General features: G+C 39.9%; 1 protein-coding gene and 1 pseudogene across 1 annotated transcript in view; one reads left to right on the top strand and one right to left on the bottom strand.

Moving 5' to 3' along the window:
• ETV5 (ETS variant transcription factor 5) overlaps positions 1-20,576 on the top strand; it is a 53,722-nt gene extending 33,146 nt beyond the window's left edge. Inside the window, exons 8-13 of the mRNA XM_016159744.2 lie at positions 4,070-4,329; positions 6,284-6,343; positions 10,534-10,602; positions 10,736-10,905; positions 15,272-15,373; positions 18,035-20,576. Of these exons, the coding sequence (XP_016015230.2) occupies positions 4,070-4,329; positions 6,284-6,343; positions 10,534-10,602; positions 10,736-10,905; positions 15,272-15,373; positions 18,035-18,256 (883 nt within the window). The 3' untranslated portion in view covers positions 18,257-20,576. The remainder of the gene's footprint in view (positions 1-4,069; positions 4,330-6,283; positions 6,344-10,533; positions 10,603-10,735; positions 10,906-15,271; positions 15,374-18,034) is intronic.
• LOC118602481 lies at positions 3,195-3,313 on the bottom strand (annotated as a pseudogene).
• Positions 20,577-20,791: the final 215 nt, after the last annotated feature.

The raw sequence follows: 20,791 nt of genomic DNA, 5'->3' as shown, positions 1-20,791 counted from the left end.
ATCCACACTTTTCTCCTTTCTTCCTCTAAGCATTGTGTTTACTCTGTGTTGGCAGCAGAAACCGAAAAGGAAATGCAGAAAAAGCATCTAACGGTTTGCATAACGTAAACCAAATGTTGGTAGCGTGGGTGAACTCTTGGGAGGAAAGGCGCTATATAAATCTGACAAATAAATAAATAACTGGTTCTTTAAATAAACTGGCACTGAAAAAGCCTTATTGCATTTAGGCTCCCTCGGAAGTCAGTCTCCTTTTGCTCACCAACTGTGAGTTCACTACCAACCTAAATTCTGTTGGGATATGGAGATATGGGTGGGGATAGAAGGAAGGGGTTTGGAAAGGTAGGGAGCCAGGATGAAGAGATTTGTTAGGAACCAGGCCGCTCTTCCATTGAAAATGACAATGATCGCCTGCTTCAGTAAACAAGAGGCATCTTTGTCATAGCTGTATTATGTATACAACACATTCTTAGATACTTCAAAAGGATTGCAGACAAGGGAAGGGGGTTCAAATGAAGGTCAGTGAGTAAAGTTCACAGAATGTATTTTGAGGAGAAGGACTGAATTACTTTACTAATCTCTGCAAATAAAAACCATTAGCAGCAGCAAGCTCTGAATCTTTCTTCCAAATATGTTGGTTTTGTGACCTACCCTTAAGATCCCCTCTGCCGCTTCCACTTCCTCAAAACAAAGCAAGACAGAACAATCTCAGTCATAGACTCTGTCTGCAGATCCCAGGCCCCTAAGCTCCATGAATCCTTGAAGTCATGCTGGAGGGAGGGGGTGGGGGTTGCTGGCTGGTGCCCATATGGAAGTACCTTTTCCTGAAGGGGCTGTACCAGGACAGCTTTAGAGTTTCATTCTGGAAGGTGAGAAGATGAGCACCAAGCGGAAGTGGAGGGATTGGGCCTGCCAGCTGCAAGGGCTCTGGTTACAGAACTGAATGGTTGGTGCCATCTCGGAGCCATCAAAGGAAGTGATTTGTGGAGGTCACCTTTGAAGGTGCTGAGATGGTGGCAGAGGGGAAAGGGAGAGAACGTTACCCTTATTACTGTTTCTTCCTACTAGATAAGGTACTTATTTAATAAAAAGGCCTTAGGAATATCTTCATCTTTCTTTTCTTCCCACTTCAAAATTTTCTTCAGAATTTCAGGTTTGCTGCACGCTGCTGGTGCCTATACTCTCAATGCCAAGCCTAACCTCAAGTTTCAGATTTATGCTTCTTCAAAGACCATGTTTCCTTAAATAGCAGCAGCTTTGAAATTCTCATCCCTGATGAAGTTCCGCTGTCAAAGACTCTTAGAGCACTGCACCTTATCTAGTTTATAAAACTTGGTTAATACGTTGGCCAGGCAGATTCTGATGCTTTTGGTATCTGGGATATAAGGATAAGTATATGTAAAATTGTTTGATGATCTTCATGTTATAAAATGATCTTAGAGTGCTGCTTGATAGGGGAGTAAGGACTCTCAGCGTGAGAGCCATGCTATACCCTAATCTAAACAGTGCTTTATCTGCACCTAATCTCTTCAGTTTAAGATCTTAAATCTTGATGTTCTAGAAATCTGTTGGCCACCTGTTGCCACAGATTGATTCAAATCAAATTCAAATTTTTCAGTTAAAGCTATTGTTGATTTTTAAAAACTCATTGAAATTAGTTGTTCTAAAGTCCTTTATTTTCCCCTGAACCTGGCTCATACTTTCTACCCGAGGGCATGTGTTCTCAAATGCTTTTCTTTATACACAAAGGTTAGTGCCTTACGCATATTTCATGGGTTGAGGCCTCACATTGAGGGTTATAATCTCTCACTTCTACAACCTCCTCTCCCCCTTTGATGTCTATTCTAGTCCTTTAGTAATTATAGCTGTGCCAAAAACCCTACTTTTGTAGACATGTTACATATGAGGAAACCGAAGCCAAGATAATTTGCTTTCTTTTCCATCATTTCCTTAGTAAGGGGCATCACTTCAGGACCGCAGGCTTTCTCTTTCACTACACTGCCTTCCCCACAGGACAAGAGCAGTCGGCACTCATTTGGATTTCTCTTACAGCTAAAGGATGCTAATGATACTCATTAAATAACGATAACACGATGTCTTTTGTTATTGTTATTTAATGAGTGTCATTATGATAAAATAAATGCTTGTTTGTATTAAACTGTAGATGAGCAAAAAAAAAAGAAAAAGAAAAAGAAAATCACCATAACCACCCAAAGATAAGCAACATGAACATTTAGGTGCAAATCTTTTCAGGATTTTATGACACCATAAATATATATATATATATTTATTATTATTATTATTAGTAAATATTTGACGTCTTTGTACTTTTGCAACCTGCCTTAGTATATCAGAAATAGCTTTGCAGGTTCTTACATTTTACATCACATTTGATGATTCCTTTCAGCTAAATGGCTTTGTTACCATGTTCTTAGCCGGTTTCCTTGTTAGACATTCACATTGGTGGCCATCTTTGTAGCTATATCTAATTATATCTATGACTTCAGTATTTTTTATGTGCCAGACACAGATTTACTACTAACTGCCTACTTATCCTCTTAGGTGATCAGGGAAAACTATTTCTCTTTTTATGCAGTGCTTTTTTGATTACTAATGAAGTTAAACTTTTTGTTTATGTCCATTAGTATTTTTTCTTTAGTGATTTTACTGATTTATGTCCTTTACTCATTTTTTTCTGTTGAAATGTTAATCTTTCATTGAATTTTATAAAGCCCTATATGTCAACAATATTAACATTTTTTTCCAAGTTTGCTTAATTTTAGGGTTTATTTCTTGTATTTTCTGACTGCTGTAAATTTTTTCACTTAGTTGTTTTTCTTTTGGTTTTGTTTCTGGTGTTTTTTGACTAAAAGAAATTCATACAATTAATATAAATATAAATTTATATTTATCTTGATGATTTCTGTTGTTACTACAATATATATAAAAGGTTTTTTCTCACTCCAAGACTGTTTTCATATTTATTTACTTTACTTGTGTAGTTTCACATTAAATCTTTAATCCATATGAAATTTATTTAGGCATGTGGTATAAAACAGGTCTAATTTCTCCCCCGCCCCCAATTTGAAATGCCTACCTTAACAAGTAGTAAATTTTGGAATATACTTGATAGTTTTGATTTTCCATTCAGTTCCTTTAATGTGTCTATCTTTCTTTTCTTTTCTTTTTTATTTTAACACCTATAACACCTTGCATTCCTAGGTGGTCTCCCATCCAAGTACTAACCAGGCCCAACCCTGCTTATCTTTCAAGATCAGACGAGATTGGGCACGTTCAGGGTGGCATGGCCATAGACTCATATACCTAGCTTTCATTTCTTGTATTCCTGTTTTAATTACTGTGGTTTATATTTGTCAATATCTAATAGATCATTATTTCTTTTCAAAAATTATTTAATTTTTTAAGTGAAATTTAGAAGAATCATTTATCAAGTTGGTTGGGAAGCATTGCTTTTATAGAATAATTTTCTGTGAATCAACAGCTTTAAAGTGCTAAATATTTTCTCTTTAATAGGTCTTTTTTCTTTCCCTCAAAACACAGGTTTAAGGTTTTATTTTTTTAATGCGTACACATTTTCTGATTATTCTTAGAGATTTTATATTTTTTTTATTGTTATATGTGGGATTTTTAAACTACATTTTCTAATTGATCGATTTGTACACTTTGGTCTTTAAAAGTTCTGTCTATGGCAAGAGAATGAATGAACTGGTGAACCAACATATATGTATATGTTAGGGCCATTTGCAGGTAATTGGTTTTATATATTTAGATACATAATCTGACCCACCTACACAGACTGTGTATGAAATAAACATGCATGGAAAATAAGAGGCTACCATGTCATTACTTTGATTGTTTTTTGCCAGTCCCTACTCAAGAGGTTTCTTGAAATGTGCAATATAATTTTGGGACGAGAATACGATGTGCAGAAATATGCATTAATAAGTATTTTGCCAATAATTCCATTAAGCTGAACTGCTAATCCTCAGTGCTGAATTATAGTAGGTATTAGTCATGTTCTTAGCTAAACAGTATAACTGCTTTCTTGCAGATTTCAGAGACAACTGTCAGAGCCCTGCCACCCCTTCCCTCCTCAGTCAGGAGTTCCGGGAGATAATCGCCCCAGTTACCACCGGCAAATGTCAGAACCTATTGTCCCTGCAGCTCCCCCGCCCCCTCAGGGATTCAAACAGGAATATCATGACCCACTCTATGAACATGGGGTCCCAGGCATGCCGGGCCCCCCAGCACATGGGTTTCAGTCACCAATGGGAATCAAGCAGGAGCCCCGGGATTACTGCATTGATTCAGGTTAGTATGAAGTCATGCCATTCCTTTCTTCATTCTCTTATTCATCCACCTGGTTGTTATTGAGTGTCTTTTATGTGCAGGGCTTTGGGAATAGTTTTATAAAATTTGCCCTCAAAGAACTTTGGAGCTACTACAGCAGACATATTTATGCATAACTGAATACAAAACAAAACAGAAAAGCCATGCAAATGGTAGGAAGTGCAGTAGGCATTCAAAAGTGGTGCTGAGTACTGAGGCCAAGCCTGAAGATTATTGGGGTCCAATCTTGGTGATACCCTTTTTAAGACCTATTATTTTAGGGGCACTGGACACAGGGAATATTATTTCTACATTTCAGTCCTGCCCCTATTTCATTGACATTCTTTTTGAATACAACAGACTCATAAGCTTTTAATGTAAGTATAAGGAAGAGAGCTCACATCTAAGATGCTTCGTGGGGTTCACTGCTCAAATGCAGTACTTTCATCTAGGAATGATCCTGTGTACTTCAGTGGCTGCTGGTGTACATGGGGATAGGTATAACATGTTAGGGCACCTGTCATTTGGTTATGGGTTACTCTTGTTTAGAAACTTAAGCACATCAGGCATTGAAGCTGTACTTTGGGGCCTTCTCCCTCCGTCTTACACATATGCACTCACTCACTGACTATAGATCTTATAGGCCAGCCTTACTAAATGAGATCATTAGGGGAAAGGAAAGTTGAAATTTTGCAGCTCAGAAACTGTTTCCTTCTCTTTATTTTCCCTTCTTTCAGAGATGACTTAAACTTTTTCTTTCTTTTCGCTTTTGGCGCTAAAGGAATATGAGGGTGGTGGATAGGTTTTCAGCCTTCCCTGGGCATGCTTTTCTTACAGACCCTGGGGAGGGGTGGGGCGGTATGTAACTTGAATGGCTTTTGCAAATGGAATAGAATATAGAATTTGCTCTTGGCATTCTGTGAGATATTACATAGATTGCTCAATTCAGGCAGAAATTGGTTATGGAAAGGCTAGGGAGATAGGCAGAAGGGAGACATCTGTTGCTTTATGATAGAAAAATTACCAAGTGTAGGTATTTAATAGCTTGTAAAATTTCCACTGGCATTCCTCCTGACAGCTTTGATGTCAGGAACAGGCATGACCAGCACCTTTTTTGTTTTGGGATTGACATTTTAATCTGTCCTGACCAGTATTTCACGCCACCCCACTGCTTTAAAGCAAGATACCCAGCAGATGTCACCATATCTGTAATTCTTTATCTGAGTGTTCCTGGAGTCAAGGCTTATCTCACATGGTGCAACTCAACTGACTGTCTTTTTTTCTTACTGAACACCTTGATAATGTGATACGTGAAGAAGAGATCACTTGAGCATGGGTTTCATTTCTGGTAGAAATAGCATGGTAAAAATGTACTTGCCGAACTGCAGTCCCCACTCCTGTCAGTTCTTGTCCTAGCTTCACAGCTTCGAATCCCCTAATCTCTTTGGCCTAAAAATACGCTCACCTCTTGCAGCAGAATTGGATGTGACCATAAGCTGCAAAGGAGAACAAATTGGGAAAGATCTAAAGTAATATCCCTCCCCTACTCCTAACCCCAAAGTTCCAAAGTCATTTTCGGCAGAAGGCCGAGCTTGGCCTTTTAAAAGCCAATTTATTCTTCCACCATTAGCTCTCTCACCTGGTTTCATATTAATTCATTTCTAAAATGAGCAGGTTATGAGAATGATGCATCATTTTTTCCTCCCAGTTCTCTTGGTTAGGAGTCAGGAGTTCTACTTTTACATAGTGGGTTATAGTGGTTTTCATGTTGTTTATTGGGATGGCACTTCTTTCTTAGGAAAAAAAGCCCAAAAGACACAACCTTGGAGACAGAGAAGGTTTAGAGGCTTTATTGAAGAGTCACAGTTCAACTGATGTACTGATTCAGCTGCAGAAACCACTGACAAAAGTTTGTATGTCTGTGTTTTTCTTTCAGAAGTGCCTAACTGCCAGTCATCCTACATGAGAGGGGGGTATTTCTCCAGCAGCCATGAAGGTAAGCAGCTTTATATATACATATATATGTACACATACATATATATACATATATATATGTACGTATGTATGTGTATGTCTGTGTGTGTGTGTGTGTGTGTGTGTGTGTGTGTGTGTGTGTGTATATATATATATATATATATATATATATATATATTCAAGAGAGCTTAAAATTGCTCGGTTTCCAGGCTAAGATTTGAGGTTAAACCTTCCTTAGCTCATAAATATGAGAGCTGATTGATCACAATCTTCAGTTATTTTGCACACGGGGTTGAGGCATGCTGCCGAGCACTGTGAGGGCTGCCATCATTTTCAGTAATAATGACCCTAACTTTTAAGAGTTGATGGGATAATATGAAATAATAATGAGCCAACCTCATCTCCACGTTCCCATATAAGGAGGTTGTATATACAGCTGTAGGTGACACCATTGACCTAAATGGGAACTTAGGGATTGTGCTAGGACTTGAAATAGTAGGTTCCGAAGTTCTCTTCTGAACATTGAAACAGGGTAGGGTTTCTTCTTAGAACAGCTTTCCTAGAAATATGTCTTGTTTTCTGTCATGTTTATCTCTCTGTAAATATCTAGAGCAGTGTGATTTCTCAAACCCATGGCATCAGCTTCACCTGTGACTTGTTAGCAATGCAAATTCTTGGGACCCACCCAGACCTACTGAATCAGAAACTACCAGCAATGTGTTTCAGTAGCCAGGTGATCTGATGCACACTCAAGTTTGAGAACTACCATAGAAAGTCTCAGCTTTAGCTACACGTTAGAATCACATGGGGAGTTTTTAAAACATTTGGTGTCCAGGCTTCACCGAGAGAAATGAAATCAGAAATTCTGGGGTGGGATCCAGAGTTAGTAGTTTTTAAAGCTCCCCAGGAAATTCTAATGTGCATCCAAAATTGACAACCACTGTTCTCTAGAATTTTTAGAGGAAAGTTGAAAAAGCTGATAAAATGGCACTATGAAGCTGGTTCTTTAAGTGTTGAGTTCACAAGAGTGGTTTGAGTAGCTGCTTCCGACTTACTTGGAGAGGAGACCAAGTGTTGTTTCACTGGGTACCCAGGGATATTTTGAGTGGGTGTCCAGCCCTGGGAAGGAAGAGCTGTCTACTAGACCTCTGACAGTGATAGCACAGCTGCGTGAGGCTCTCTTCCAGGTTCCCAAATATTTCTATAGGAGCAATTGATGTCTGCACCAGGCAGACCAAGAGGGAGTGGGGGAAGAGAGGCAGGAAAACATTTTGCATAATTACAACATTTAGAAAGGAGCATGCTCTTAAAGGAAATATTTTTAGTCAGGCATTGGGCTGCTTACTACTACACACAGAATATCTGGCAAGTTATTCCCATTCCTTTCCCTGCCCCAACATGCATCGAAGAAGTTCATTTCAAACAGACCTGCTTTCATAATTGCTCTAAATTACCCTGACATGGTTTTTCTCTTCTTTTTACATAGGCTTGACCACAGATGCCTATGAAACAGTTAGTGAAACAAGTGTTTCTGATTGGCATCTGTGATTACTGAGATAGCCATCCTGCCTTAGCATTCACCTGGAATCTTTGCACGCTGTTATGAATCTTTCCTTTCTACTTTACGCCTTAAAGAGGCCCTTCCTTCCTGCCACCTTTATTTGAGTGATTAGATAGTTGTGGCCACAAATGATGTAATTGCTGGTGCAAATTCAACTGACTTAAATTTCACTTAAACCAACAGCATCTTCCAGATGTTTTAGAGAACCGCCTGTGGCGATGACTAGAAACCACGAAATGCACCAAAGTGATACTCATCGGCAGGCTTTCATCTGATTAGTTTGAAAACCAAACCTAGAATGTAATCTAGATTTATATTTTTTCCTATATACTGTGAAGGTATTATGCTTACCTTAAGGGAAGAAAAGCTCTAAAAATAACAGGTGTGTGAACTTTGAAGTAGTATACTTATAATGACTTTATAATAAGGCCATTAAAACACTTCAGTTATCAAAATCCATATGGAAAGTTGGGAAATATATAGCTTTCTGGTAGCCAAGGCAAAAAGCATGAAGCATGATGGATTATGTAATTCTTGTTGATAATATAAAGTATAACAGTTTGTCATACAAGTCAAACAGTTTTTGAGTACCAAATTGGAAATATAGTGTAGGAGTCACTGAATCCCTGGCTTAAAAGTTAGCATTGTATTCTTAAATCTTTTTCTTTTAAGGGATGCTGTAGATTCTGTCATATTTATTCAAGTCTTTATTGGGCATTAATTATATACCAGGTGCTATGAAAATGCTAAAATATTCAGGACATGGTCCTTATCCTCAAGGAATTTAGAATCTATGACGAGAATATAAGATAAAGCTCTCATATCATCCATTTAATTTCTTAATAGTACTTTCACAATGTACGATTAGCTTTCTTAATTTGTTACTATCATTTATTGCACACTTATCTGCTAGGAGCCATTCTTGGTACTCTGGTGTAAAGATAAATAGAGCCATGGAACAGAATATATATTAACTCATTAAATTCTCGCCACGACTCCGTAAGGTAGGAATTATTATTTTCCCCAGTCTTCAGATGAGGAAACTGGAGCACAGAGAGATTAACTTGTTCAAGGTCACAGCTAATCTAGGTCCGTCACTCTGGCTCCAGGGCCTGCACTCTTTAATGTTCCGCACTACGCCATGCCTCATTTCTTTTTTCCCTGCTTTATTGTCTGTCTCCACCAGCTGGGATGCAAGCTGCATGAGAGCAAGCACCAAGTCTGCATTCTCATTATTTACCTCCTCATAGCACAGTTCCTGGCATAAATGTTTATTAGATTAAATAATAAATAAATGTCAATAAAATATGCATCTTTTGATATAGTTAAACAGAGAAATAGTGCTTGGGGCTGGAGAACAAAAATGAATAATACAAACCTCAAAACAATCTCAGTTTCTTTTAAGTTGGGCAGTGTTTTCGCAGGCCCAGGCCTCTTAAAAATGTGCTAGCTCTGCCAAGAACTTGATCTGGGCTGATTGCGAAGAAAGAACAGCACATCGTTTCTTGGCACCTTCACCTGTGGATTTTCCAAATCATAGTGAATCCCTTTCAAAATCAAATGGTAGCCCTTCACTGCAGAGTGGCTTCCCCTACCTGTCCCCGCTACATATCCAACACGCATATGCCTTTACTACACAGCCAAGTGAATGGACCAGAAAACTGAGTACAAGGAGCATCATTTACCAGACATGGGCTCCTGGTGCTTTCTCCTAAGAAGTATGCTGGTAGAGGAGAGTACGCTGGAGTGTTCACACCCCTGAAACAGGCTAGACCACAGGGAAGGATGTGGTTCCCATCAAGCCTGTCTGTTAACTGGCTTTGATTCGAACTGCTGATCTTGTTAGGGTGACGTGGTTGTCAGCACTGAATGCATATTAAGGGTTTGTGGATTGAGAAAGCTGGGCCACCCTTCTTCTTGACCCCTTTCACTTTTGCCCTAGCTTCCTTTCATTTCCACTTAACATGTGTCGTTGATCAAGTCAGTTCCCCTTTCTTGACCTCTCTTTTGTTATCTATACAGTGAATAAGTTTTATTGCTAGAAAGTGTCTTCAGATTCTTTCCACTGTATCTGGGGATAATAACTCCAACTTGTTTTTAAACTTACCGTTTGTCGCAGTCCTCCACAGAGCCACGTCTGCCATGTTGGCTCCCTTTTCTCCCTCCAACCTCTTTCATAATTGAATGTGGTATGTAGGCAGCCTGCACAAGTTATAGAAAAGGTTAAAATTAATATTTGCTAAAAGGCAAATGACAAGACTGCATACTAGATCAACCAAATCCCCGCAGCTAGGGCAACTGAAATAGATGAGATGTCTTTTTAGATATAAAGGCTTAGTCACAGCGACACTGATCTATACAGACCTCATAAGCAAGATGTGAAGAGACTTACTGGTGACTCAGTGCTTCCCTGCAGTCTTAGCCGTAATAGCAGGAATCGATGCCGCTCCGACGGAGGCTCGGGTGATTACACTAGGACATGAACGCCTAAGTCCTTTTGAAGTCTCCCAAAATTTAGTCTGGCATAGATACAGCAGTTAAGAGGGCTTAGGACCCGGAAAAAACCCACTTTTTAGGTCTTAAATCCAGAGTTTTAGTAGAACAAAGAATTTGTTAAGCAACATAGTCTTTCTTTTTCAATTCTCCGTCAGGTTTTTCGTATGAAAAAGATCCCCGGTTGTACTTCGATGACACTTGTGTTGTTCCTGAGAGACTCGAAGGTAAGTAGCCCCATCCAATATGTTGCTAAGCTGTAGGATTGGAGATGTTCAAAGCACCTTTGTCACTTTTTTCTGCCCAAGTCACCTGAGGAACTTAAGACTAAAGCATTATATATGTATCTGTCCTAAACAGGCAAAGTCAAACAAGAACCCACTATGTATCGTGAGGGCCCCCCTTATCAGAGGCGAGGTTCTCTTCAGCTGTGGCAATTCCTGGTTACCCTTCTTGATGACCCAGCCAATGCCCACTTCATTGCCTGGACAGGCCGAGGCATGGAGTTCAAGCTGATAGAACCCGAGGAGGTAAGCACTGGATGCTGGACTTGAATGAGTTTTTATTGGTTGCTGCTGCTGCTGCTGTTGATGATGATGATGTTTGTTCGTTTAGTTCTGTATTGAGGTTTTTTTACTGTGTTAAATATGCTCTTCCTTCTCATTCAGATTCTGACCTACCCAATGGGCTTATCCCTGCCCTTCCTATTTAAAGGAGAGTTTACAATTTGTGGACAGGCAGAGTTCCCTACTATAGAATAATACATAAGAAGTGTTGGTAACAATTATGCAAAGTCTGAGGAGTGAGGCCATAAAAACTTACATTATATCCAAGTAGGGTCTGTTTTCCTTCTTGGAAAGTCTTCTCCAAGTGCTATTTCAGTGATAAACTTGTTTTGGTGTCGGCCTTCATATGTCACGGCCTAAATCTGAGGCTACATGAATATTTGTATGACACTTTGGTAATATATTACAGTATGCAACTATTCCACTGCATATTTCAAATGGCTCTCACCTAAAGAAATAAAATTTTAGAGATTAGTCAGTCTTATGAGCTTATATTTTTTTAAAAGTATATTATATACCATCTCAAAAGCTGAGAGATGACATAAACCTTCATTATTTTGTTTATAGAAATAAGAAACTTTGTTAACATTTTTACTATCTGTTTGCCCAGAACTATTGACAAGCCTATGAACAGAACCAGTGCCATTTCTTCAGTAGAGAAGACACATCATAGAGCCCTTTTCCTGACTATCACATAACTAAGTAAATTAAATCAGGCTCTCAGTTTGACATTCCAAAGGGGTTGATTTTTAATCTCTATGTGATTTAGAATCTAGAGACATTATATATAGAAAAGAGATGACAGGCCTGAAAATCTGACCTGCTTCTTTTAGTAGCATGTATTTAGGCATTATATATTAAACCAACAGAGCAAAAGGTAACTTTGGGTTATGTGTAATTAAAATGGAAACAATACTCTTCTTGGAAGACATTTGAGCAAGAACTACAGTTTTAAATTTGTTTCATTAATTTCGGGGCTAATGTTAGCACACCAAGGGGATAAGTTGGCATGAGGGTTAACAGGAGGAGGTAACAACCCAGCACTTGGTATGGAAGAAGAAAATGGTCTGAACGTTAAGACGAGAAAAGGAGAGTATGTGCATTGGAAACTTGTGGAGATTCTTGACTGGTAGGAGAATAAGGAAGGCTTCACTAAGGGCAATTATAAAAGAAGATATCGCCTATTTTGTATCATTCACAAAATACAAATGTGTCCACATCTCGTATTGTAAATAGTTTCTGTTAAGACTAGGTCCACCTTCAAAGCCAAAGTTGGATACCGCTCTGTTTTTCTAAGGGGTTCTCTCTGGCTAAGTCATGTAGAACTTGAGCTATGTTTTAGGCTTCCAGCCATACCGGAGAGCCATCTGCCCACATTCTTTTCCTCATAACATGGCCTGGTTTATGTGAGGCTTGAGAAAAGCATGTCACCTAGACTCACTGAGGCTTTTCGAATGTAAATCTGTCATGTAAGCAGCCCTTATTGATTTATCCTGTTTCAGAAACAGGAGCTTTTATTACTTTATTGCCACTGCCTCAGGCCTAAGCACAGGCCGTACCTGCAGATAAACCTGGTTATGACCCTTTGTAAAGCTCTTATTGAATCTTCTGCTCTCCTACCAGTGGTAAAGAAAATGATGAACAGATGGCAAAGGGCCCCTGCTTTCTTACTTAATAAAGAAACTAATATTAATCCAGAATGCTCATAAATACCAAACGTCCAAGTCACGTGAGAGGTCTGTGGTAGCCTTGAGGTTCCCTCGGCTGATTGGACAGGTTCGTTTCTTCAGGAAGTACTTCTTTCTACCTCACCTTGAAATCCCCATCCATTCCATGAACTCTGAATGTTCCATTCTCCTAACCCAAGACGAGTTCTGTTCCATCCGTGCACTTTAGCCTCAGGACATGCAACATTTGTTACATTTTTCCCCACTCCACTTCTTGTGGACCCTTCTCTTGTTAATATCAGGAAGATACCAACTCCTTGAAAAGCTGTAAGAAGTTGTCATGGGGGGAGCTCGAAGGGTGAAGTGGAGGAGGAAGCTGTTTGGGACGTAATTGTAGGCAGCTGTGTGGCTGAGTAGTGCACTCTGGGTAATTATCCATAATATCCATTACACTGTGCATGGAAATTGTGGTTTTAGAACTGCGTTTTGGCAGGCCCCCTAATCAAATGTCTTTTGATAGTCATCCAGCTTAGCACCCTCTCAATTATGACTGACTCGGCTTTAATCTGGAGCCATTTTAAGTGTGAATCTGCATTAATGAATATTTTGGGGGGTAGGGTTGTTTGTTGAACATGTGGCAGATAACCGATGCCATAGGGAGTTGTAAAAGGATGGGCTGCAGAAAGAGCCGCTCCCTGTGCTGTGGCTGCTTGCTCTTGAAGAGGGAGGAAAAGATATGTGGATTTTTTAACTCCTTCAGCCTCCGTCCTCAAGATGCATGCTATCAAAGTAACAATTGAGAAAGACGAAAGGAAGAAAGAGCTGGTAACAAGCTATTGCCTGCTCCCCTCAGCCCAGAAGTAGAGCAGCCCTAATTTCCAGCTGCTGTGCAGTTGTTCCACATTATGCATCCCTGTAGAAGGAACAGCCCTGGTGAGGGCTACTGAATCATAGGGCCATGGCCCAAGAGGATGAATCAGTAACTATGGCTACCACAGCTGCTTTGAAGTCTGTGCAAATACAGAACTTCTCTCCAGTGAGCTCTCGAGCCTAAGCAAGTGACAGCAAAGAGAGGTTGTAGCCGAAGTGGAAGAATATTCAAGAATTGTTTTCCACCACTAAATATAGTAAAACGATGAGGCTGGGCTTCTTTTAAGATTCCACACATCACTTGTAGCTGAGAGTGGTTCAAGTATAGTTTCATAACATTATTTCTTTTGAACAGGGTAGAGGGTCATATACTGGTTTAGCAGGTTTCTGTTTATACCATATTTCCATTGGCTTAAAATGTTTATCTTCTCTAACCAGGATGTAATTTTGGGTAAATTTTGCCCTTCGGCTATTTCACAGGTAGAGTTAAATAGGTACAGTATAGAGGAGGAGACCCAGGGACATCGTATGTGCCACTGGGGCATGAAGCTTATGAATGGAAATTTAACTTTTACATGGTTTCCTGCATGGCAGAGTATAATGACGGACTATTGAATTATCCTAATGTAATTAGGTCAGATACATTCCTCTTTATTTATCATATCATTTCTGGTATTGATTAAAGGTCATTTTAGAATCCTGAATTCAGATGTAGCTTTCATTCTGCCCAAATACTTCAAAGAAAGACTTTAAGTGAAATGCTGTTTTATGACCCAGTTTTCCACTTTCATTCTCTCTACTTCCCATTACAGGTTTAATATTTGTTTGTTTAAAGATCAAATGAATGTAGTTCTCTTGTTTTTTAAAAAAGTTTCCAAAACTTACCTAAAGTGTCCAAAATATGATCTCTTGTTTGCATACATTTAAAAACTCCTGAGAAGACTCACATTTCCGGGGTTATTCTTCTACTACCTTGACAGTCATCCTTGTAAGTAGGATTTGGATTGTTGAGATACTTGAAAACAGAAATTGCTTGTCTGTCCTGATAATTGGGTAAACTCTACTAGGAAGTTTCCTGGCTGTAAGGCTTCTTTGCCCAGAGCTCCTGTTACATCCCCCTATCACCGCACCTCAGGTGGACTGGGTGGGTATAATGCACTTCAGAACTGTTTGGGAAACGCTGTTAATTTTTCATTAAGTGGATAATGGTGCTACATGTTTTAATGTCCATTCTGCAAGTCTGCTGGGAGCAGGGGATTAGATGGTAGCAGGCTGAAGTGATCTGATTCCCCCTTACTGGGTGAGCTGCAATAAGTAAACATCTCCCAGCCCCTCTCCAATCTTATTAGAATTGAACTTTTGCTCTGCTGGCCCATTAGCAACTCACTAGTGTGTTTCTAATGTTTCAGGAATGACCATCCTAATTATTCCTTATTGACTACTACAGAAACCATAGCACTTAATGGCAACATGTTAATGGCCTATGGGTATTGGTCAATAATTCATATGTGGAGAAACAGTGGAGAGCCTGCTTCCCCTGGGACATTAGCCAAACCCTCTGCAATCTTGCAGTATAGAATTCTTCCACCTCTCAGTCTCACCTCCTAGCATTTGTAACTGAATCATCACCATTGTTGAACGTTTGGTCTTGAGGGAATTAAATGCTTTTTCTTCCAGGTTAGGGAAATGGAGCATTGACCAGAGCAGTCGGGTCACAGAACTGGCTCTCCGGGGACTGGGAGAAAAACGCTAGGCCCAGAGAATGAGTTTCCATTGTTTTCCTGCCTCTGCAGGTTGCTCGGCGTTGGGGCATCCAGAAGAACCGGCCAGCCATGAACTATGACAAGCTCAGCCGTTCTCTACGCTATTACTATGAAAAGGGCATCATGCAGAAGGTGAGCAATTGTGAGAGACGCATAGACCACTCTTGTCACTTTCAAAGAAAATGGCCAGGAGGACATCTACAAAAAGACTGCTGCAGACTGAACGGAGAAAATATTAGCCTCATAAGTGATTCTGTGGTAGGAAAAAGTCTTGGAAAAACTAACTTAAGACGAGTCAAATGAGATATCATGAAAACCAGCGGTTGTGTGTAGAACATACCATAGGAAAATTAGGCTCCTCTGCTTTACTTAAAATGTCCAGATACTTAGGCCAACTATTATACTTATAAAACAGCATGTGACGGAATTGACTTGAAGGCTTCCACTCTCACAAGAGCGTCATTGAAGTTTTTAGTTGTTAAAATACCTAGATCTTCAATTATGTTGGTTTAATACTCTCCTAAGTGTGAGAGGAATAAGAAAATCTTATTTCTCTTTCAGAACCTATAGAAACTGAAAATCCATTACTTGTCAGTATCCACCAAGGGAGTGTAAATTTCTTTGGAGCAGAATTGAGGGTCTAACTTAGCTTTTGGCACTCAGTTAGTAGATACTCTAAGATGGTGGTCACCCTTTATACTGCCTCTCCCTTTTAAAAAAGATACAATTTAATATTTTAAGATATTCACAGAGTTGTGCAATCATCGCCACAATCAATTTTAGAACATTTTATCACTCCAAAAAGAAACCCTGATTCCATTAGCAGTCACTTCTCATCTCTGCTTCCTCCCCGCCCAACACGCACTCCCCTTTTAGTGTTACTATTACCAAGTGGAATCCTAAATTTACAAAAGACAGCCAATACTCCTTCACTCTTTCCAACTTCAGATCCAATCTAAGGGAATGCAACCAAGACACAGTAACTTGAACTAAGAGCAATGAGTTGTCCATACGACTAGTTCCTAGGTTTTCTAAGGAAGTAGAAGGGAAATTTATTTCTGAGAAGAGCTTACGGGAAGGCACCAGTGTGAGGCTCGGATGGGTTCAGATTCCGACACTTCCATTTGTATACTTTGAGGAAAATCATTTCACCTCCCAAAGTCTATATTTCCAATAAAAATGTAATTAGTAATCCCTGCTCTAATCTCACAGGGTGAAATACGTGAAAATGTTCCAGAAAAAAAATAGCGTGCTATCTGATGTAAGGGATTATTTTTTTAATTAAAATAATTGGGGTGATGGTTAATAAAATCAAGTTTAAAATGTACAATTAAAAGAATATTTCATATGTATATAGAAATTATTGTTATATTTATCATCTGACATGTGAGGAAATGAGAACTGAATAAAAGGTGAAGGCAAGCATTCCAGTGTGGGAAGGGACTTAGAAAAACTGTAATCCCATACTCTAAGTTTTTGAAAGGAAAAATGGAGGTTTATGGCGGTTAAGACTTGTTAATGACTGAAGTAAGACTGGAAACCATCCACTCCTGGCTTCCGATCTAGTATTCTTTCCACTAGACCCTCTTCCTCACTCTTCCACATATGTGAACTGACTCTTGAGGTGGAGAACCAGAGATTTAGTGTAAAACTGTGGCTTAGAAAAACTAAGTAAGGATGGTTAATCGTAGGTGTCTGCCACCCTTAAGACTTGCTTGGTAAAGGTGCTGATTTCCAGTGTCTGAGTTCCAGACACCCATCTTTTGGTGAATGGCCATAGAAGTGTTACCATAAAATAAGCTATAAGTCCCATTAGCATAATTGTACCGTTCATTACCTCCACAACCTGCTGCTGTAGCAGCAGACTTCTTAAACCCAAGATTTGAAAGTAAAGCTATGTTTCCGCAGTTAAGAAGAGATTTCTAAAATCACAACAGAATGACTGAAGGACAGGATTAACCTCCACATTTAAAATTTTGAGTCTAATATGTGTTTTTTATCAGTAATTTCTGCCACTTTTCCTTGCCTCTTTGCACTACCCGAGTGAGGCTGATTGTGGGGTTTGATTTTCAGTGGTATGTGTTGCTGTACTGATACTAAACAAACAACAGGAAATGGGGTCCCCGTGACCTAGACTGCTCATGTGCTACATCATGGGGCCTTTGGATAATCAAGGCTTTTGGATGCTAATATATTATAAGTGCCTAAAATCCATATAAGGTAGTTTACCAGTTCATTGGTGTAACAGAACCATGGAATGAGTAACTTAACACTGCAGGTAATTCAAGAGCAATCCCATTTGGCTTTTAGACAAACTTAAAATTCCCACATAGGCTCTCTGATCAAATTCCTAGCTCTTCAAAATAACAGCTGTACTCTGAAGACTCAGATTTGGAAGTAACCGAAATCATGTCCTGGCTTTGGCACTATACCTTTAAATCCTTATACCTTCTTGTAACACCAGATACCAGCCTCAGCATACCGGTTTTTTCTAAGCTGTGAATATAAAACAGTGAAGATTTTCTTCTAAAAGAGCCTATCTAGTATGAATTTGAAATTCAGATATCTCAATCGCTGAGCTATGGTGTCAAGAAAACGCTTGGCAGGTAACAGGTCCCCAAGATTTATCAAAATAAATCTGAATGATCTGGATAATCAGTTATTAATGAGCCTCTTTTGGTCCCTGGCTCCCTGAGAACCTGGTAACTTACAAATATCTCATTATTCCTCCCTTGGTCCTCGCCATGTCCCCATTCCAGCTGGGCTTTATTAGGTGTTTCTTTCCTCTCTCAGGTGGCTGGGGAGCGATATGTCTACAAATTTGTCTGTGACCCGGATGCCCTTTTCTCCATGGCCTTTCCTGACAATCAGCGTCCGTTCCTGAAAGCAGAGTCTGAGTGCCACCTCAACGAGGAGGATACCCTGCCACTGACCCACTTTGAAGACAACCCTGCTTACCTCCTGGACATGGATCGCTGCAGCAGCCTCCCCTATGCCGAAGGCTTCGCTTACTAAGTTTCCGAGTGCTGAGCCGCCAAACCCTAGAGTTAGTTCCCATTCAGGCAAACGAGGGCAGTGGTTTTGTTTGTGTTTTTGGCTGTTCCTAAAGCTTGCCCTTGGAGTATTATCTGGAGAACCCAAGCTTTCTCTGGATTGGCACCCTTAAAGGCAGATACCTTGGCTGGGAAGTGGGAACAGGGAGGGGCAGAAAACCACCAAAATGCTGGTGCCTCAGCTCTGATCCTGACAAGGTTTCTGGGAAGAGATTGCGATGGAGCCTCCTTCCCATGGACAACATATGCAAAGCAATACCTTGTTCAGGTTAGTACCCACAAACCGGGACACAGTATGTGACAATCTGCATTGATCATGGACTACTAAATGCCTTTACATAGAAGGGCTCTGATTTGCACAGTTTATTGAAAAAGAAATCACAAACCCATTGGATGGTAGGTAGGCCAAGTTGGGGAAGTTCAAACCATGAAGGGTTAAAAATATATCTTAAAATTCAGAGAGCTCGTCTAGCTCCATCTGAACTGTTTCCCCTTGTCCTAGAAAGACCGAGGAGAGTCAGAACAGCTGTCACCCACTCCATGGTTCTTAGATCATAAACCGTTGCTACTCTTGGGATCCTTCTGGCCATGTGGTCACCAAGTAAAACAAGCCCCCTTTCTCTTCCCAGTCACTTGGCTGTGTGTAGATGGCTTTAATTTTAGGAGAAGGGTGATTAACACTTTTGACAGTATTTTGTTTTGCTTTGATTGGGGGGATTGTTTCATTTTGGTGGTTGTTTTGGAAAAACAGTTTATAAACTGATTTTTGTAGTTTTGGTATTTAAAGCAAAAAAAAAAAACAAACCTTTTGGTAACTGCACTGTGTCCCTTAGACAGGGTGGTGCCGACTTATGAAGACGTTGCAGCTTGAATGGGGCTTTGTGGGGGCTTCCCCTTACTCATATATAAGCCCACTTTATTGCCTGCTTTGTGCTTTCTGCACCAGACAGCCTGACGGAACGTTTGCACCTGAGTTGTACATTTTTGAGGTGTGCAGGACAGCCTCGACACACCACTTAGACTCTTTATGTGTATAGTTCCCCATGGTCTCTAACATGCCCTCTCTGGAAAACAAATGTACATAATACATGTCATGTCCATTTGAAACCTGGCCACCTGGTGGGAACCCCGGGGATTCTTCCCTGGGTATGACTGATGACAATTTTCATTTCATCAGTTTGTTTTGTTTTCCTTTTTCTTTATTTCTTGGACTTTAAACCCTGCATATGATTCCATAGGGTTTGAGACTTACATATGATACCAACAGGTAAAACAGTGCTAGCATTTTAGTTTCCTGCCACTTAAAAAAGAAAAAAGAAAAAAAAAAAAAAGCTTATCTGATTGCTGTATTATATTGAAATGTTTCGAACAACCCAGCTAAAGCCATGTGAAAGTTGAGTTCAGAGTAGAGGGAATATCATCAGAAAGTGTAGTATCTTGCTGCCTGCTCTGTTGACAGCATTCCGCTCCCATGACACTGAGCACATTAAGAATGACTGTGCTGGTCCTCATATGTGAAGGACAGTGCTGACTCGATGAGAGCAAGACTTGTGCTTTGAATTGTTTTCCTATTGATGGAGGGCTCCGTAGTCTCAAACAGCCCCCCTTATGATCAGCCACACATTTGTGACAAGGTTCATCAGAATAAGGGGTATATTTGATGGCTATGGAAATACAAGGATTTCCTCTATTGGAAGCTAATTAGCCCACAAAGGTGTTGAACCTATAGCTTGGGCCTTAATTAGCATTGTATTCTAATCAAAGGACTCTTTTGAAACCATATTTATAGCTTTCTAACCTACACATAGTCTATATATAGATGCATATTTTATCCCCAGCTGGCTAGAGATTTATTTGTTGTAAATGCTGTATAGGATTTGTTTTTCCTTTCTTTACTTATCCTAGTTTGGGTATTGGGGATTTTTGTTTTTGTTTTTTGGGTTTTTTTTTAATGGATTTATGCTATTTTAGCAAGAATGAAAATAATCCTCTGTAGCCTGAGCTCCCCCTCCCTGCTGTGACGACATGGCTGTGCTGTCACGGGACATAGGATGGCGGCATCACCGTTGCATTCCCATTGGACTCATGCACCTCCCGAATGGTTTTGGGTTTTTTGTTTGTTTCGTTTTGCTTCTTTTCCAGAGTGTGGAAAGTCTACAGTGCAGAAAGGCTTTAACCTGCCAGTCGATTTGAAATACTTTCCCCTGCGCAGGGCCGTGTGCATCCTGCCAAGCTGCGTTTATTCTGTACTGTGTACAATAAAGAAGTTTGCTTTCAGTTTACCACGGGTCTGAAACCCGCCTCTTTCTTGCCCTAATGATCTAATTTTAAAGCAAGCAGAAGCACCTTTCTCTCTCCCTCTTTTACTGCCTCTTAGCTGTTGAGCGTTGCCAATGGACATGGAGTTGAGAATAGTTAGGGAACTGTTACTGGAAAATAAAAGTGCACAGCTGCTCATTAGCCTCGTCTCTTAAACTCTGGCTGGAAATTTGGTCCA

The sequence above is a fragment of the Rousettus aegyptiacus genome, unplaced genomic scaffold (genome assembly GCF_014176215.1).
Source record: "Rousettus aegyptiacus isolate mRouAeg1 unplaced genomic scaffold, mRouAeg1.p scaffold_m13_p_4, whole genome shotgun sequence".
Classification (NCBI taxonomy): Eukaryota; Metazoa; Chordata; class Mammalia; order Chiroptera; family Pteropodidae; genus Rousettus; species Rousettus aegyptiacus.
This window is presented reverse-complemented; position numbering and strand designations above follow the sequence as displayed.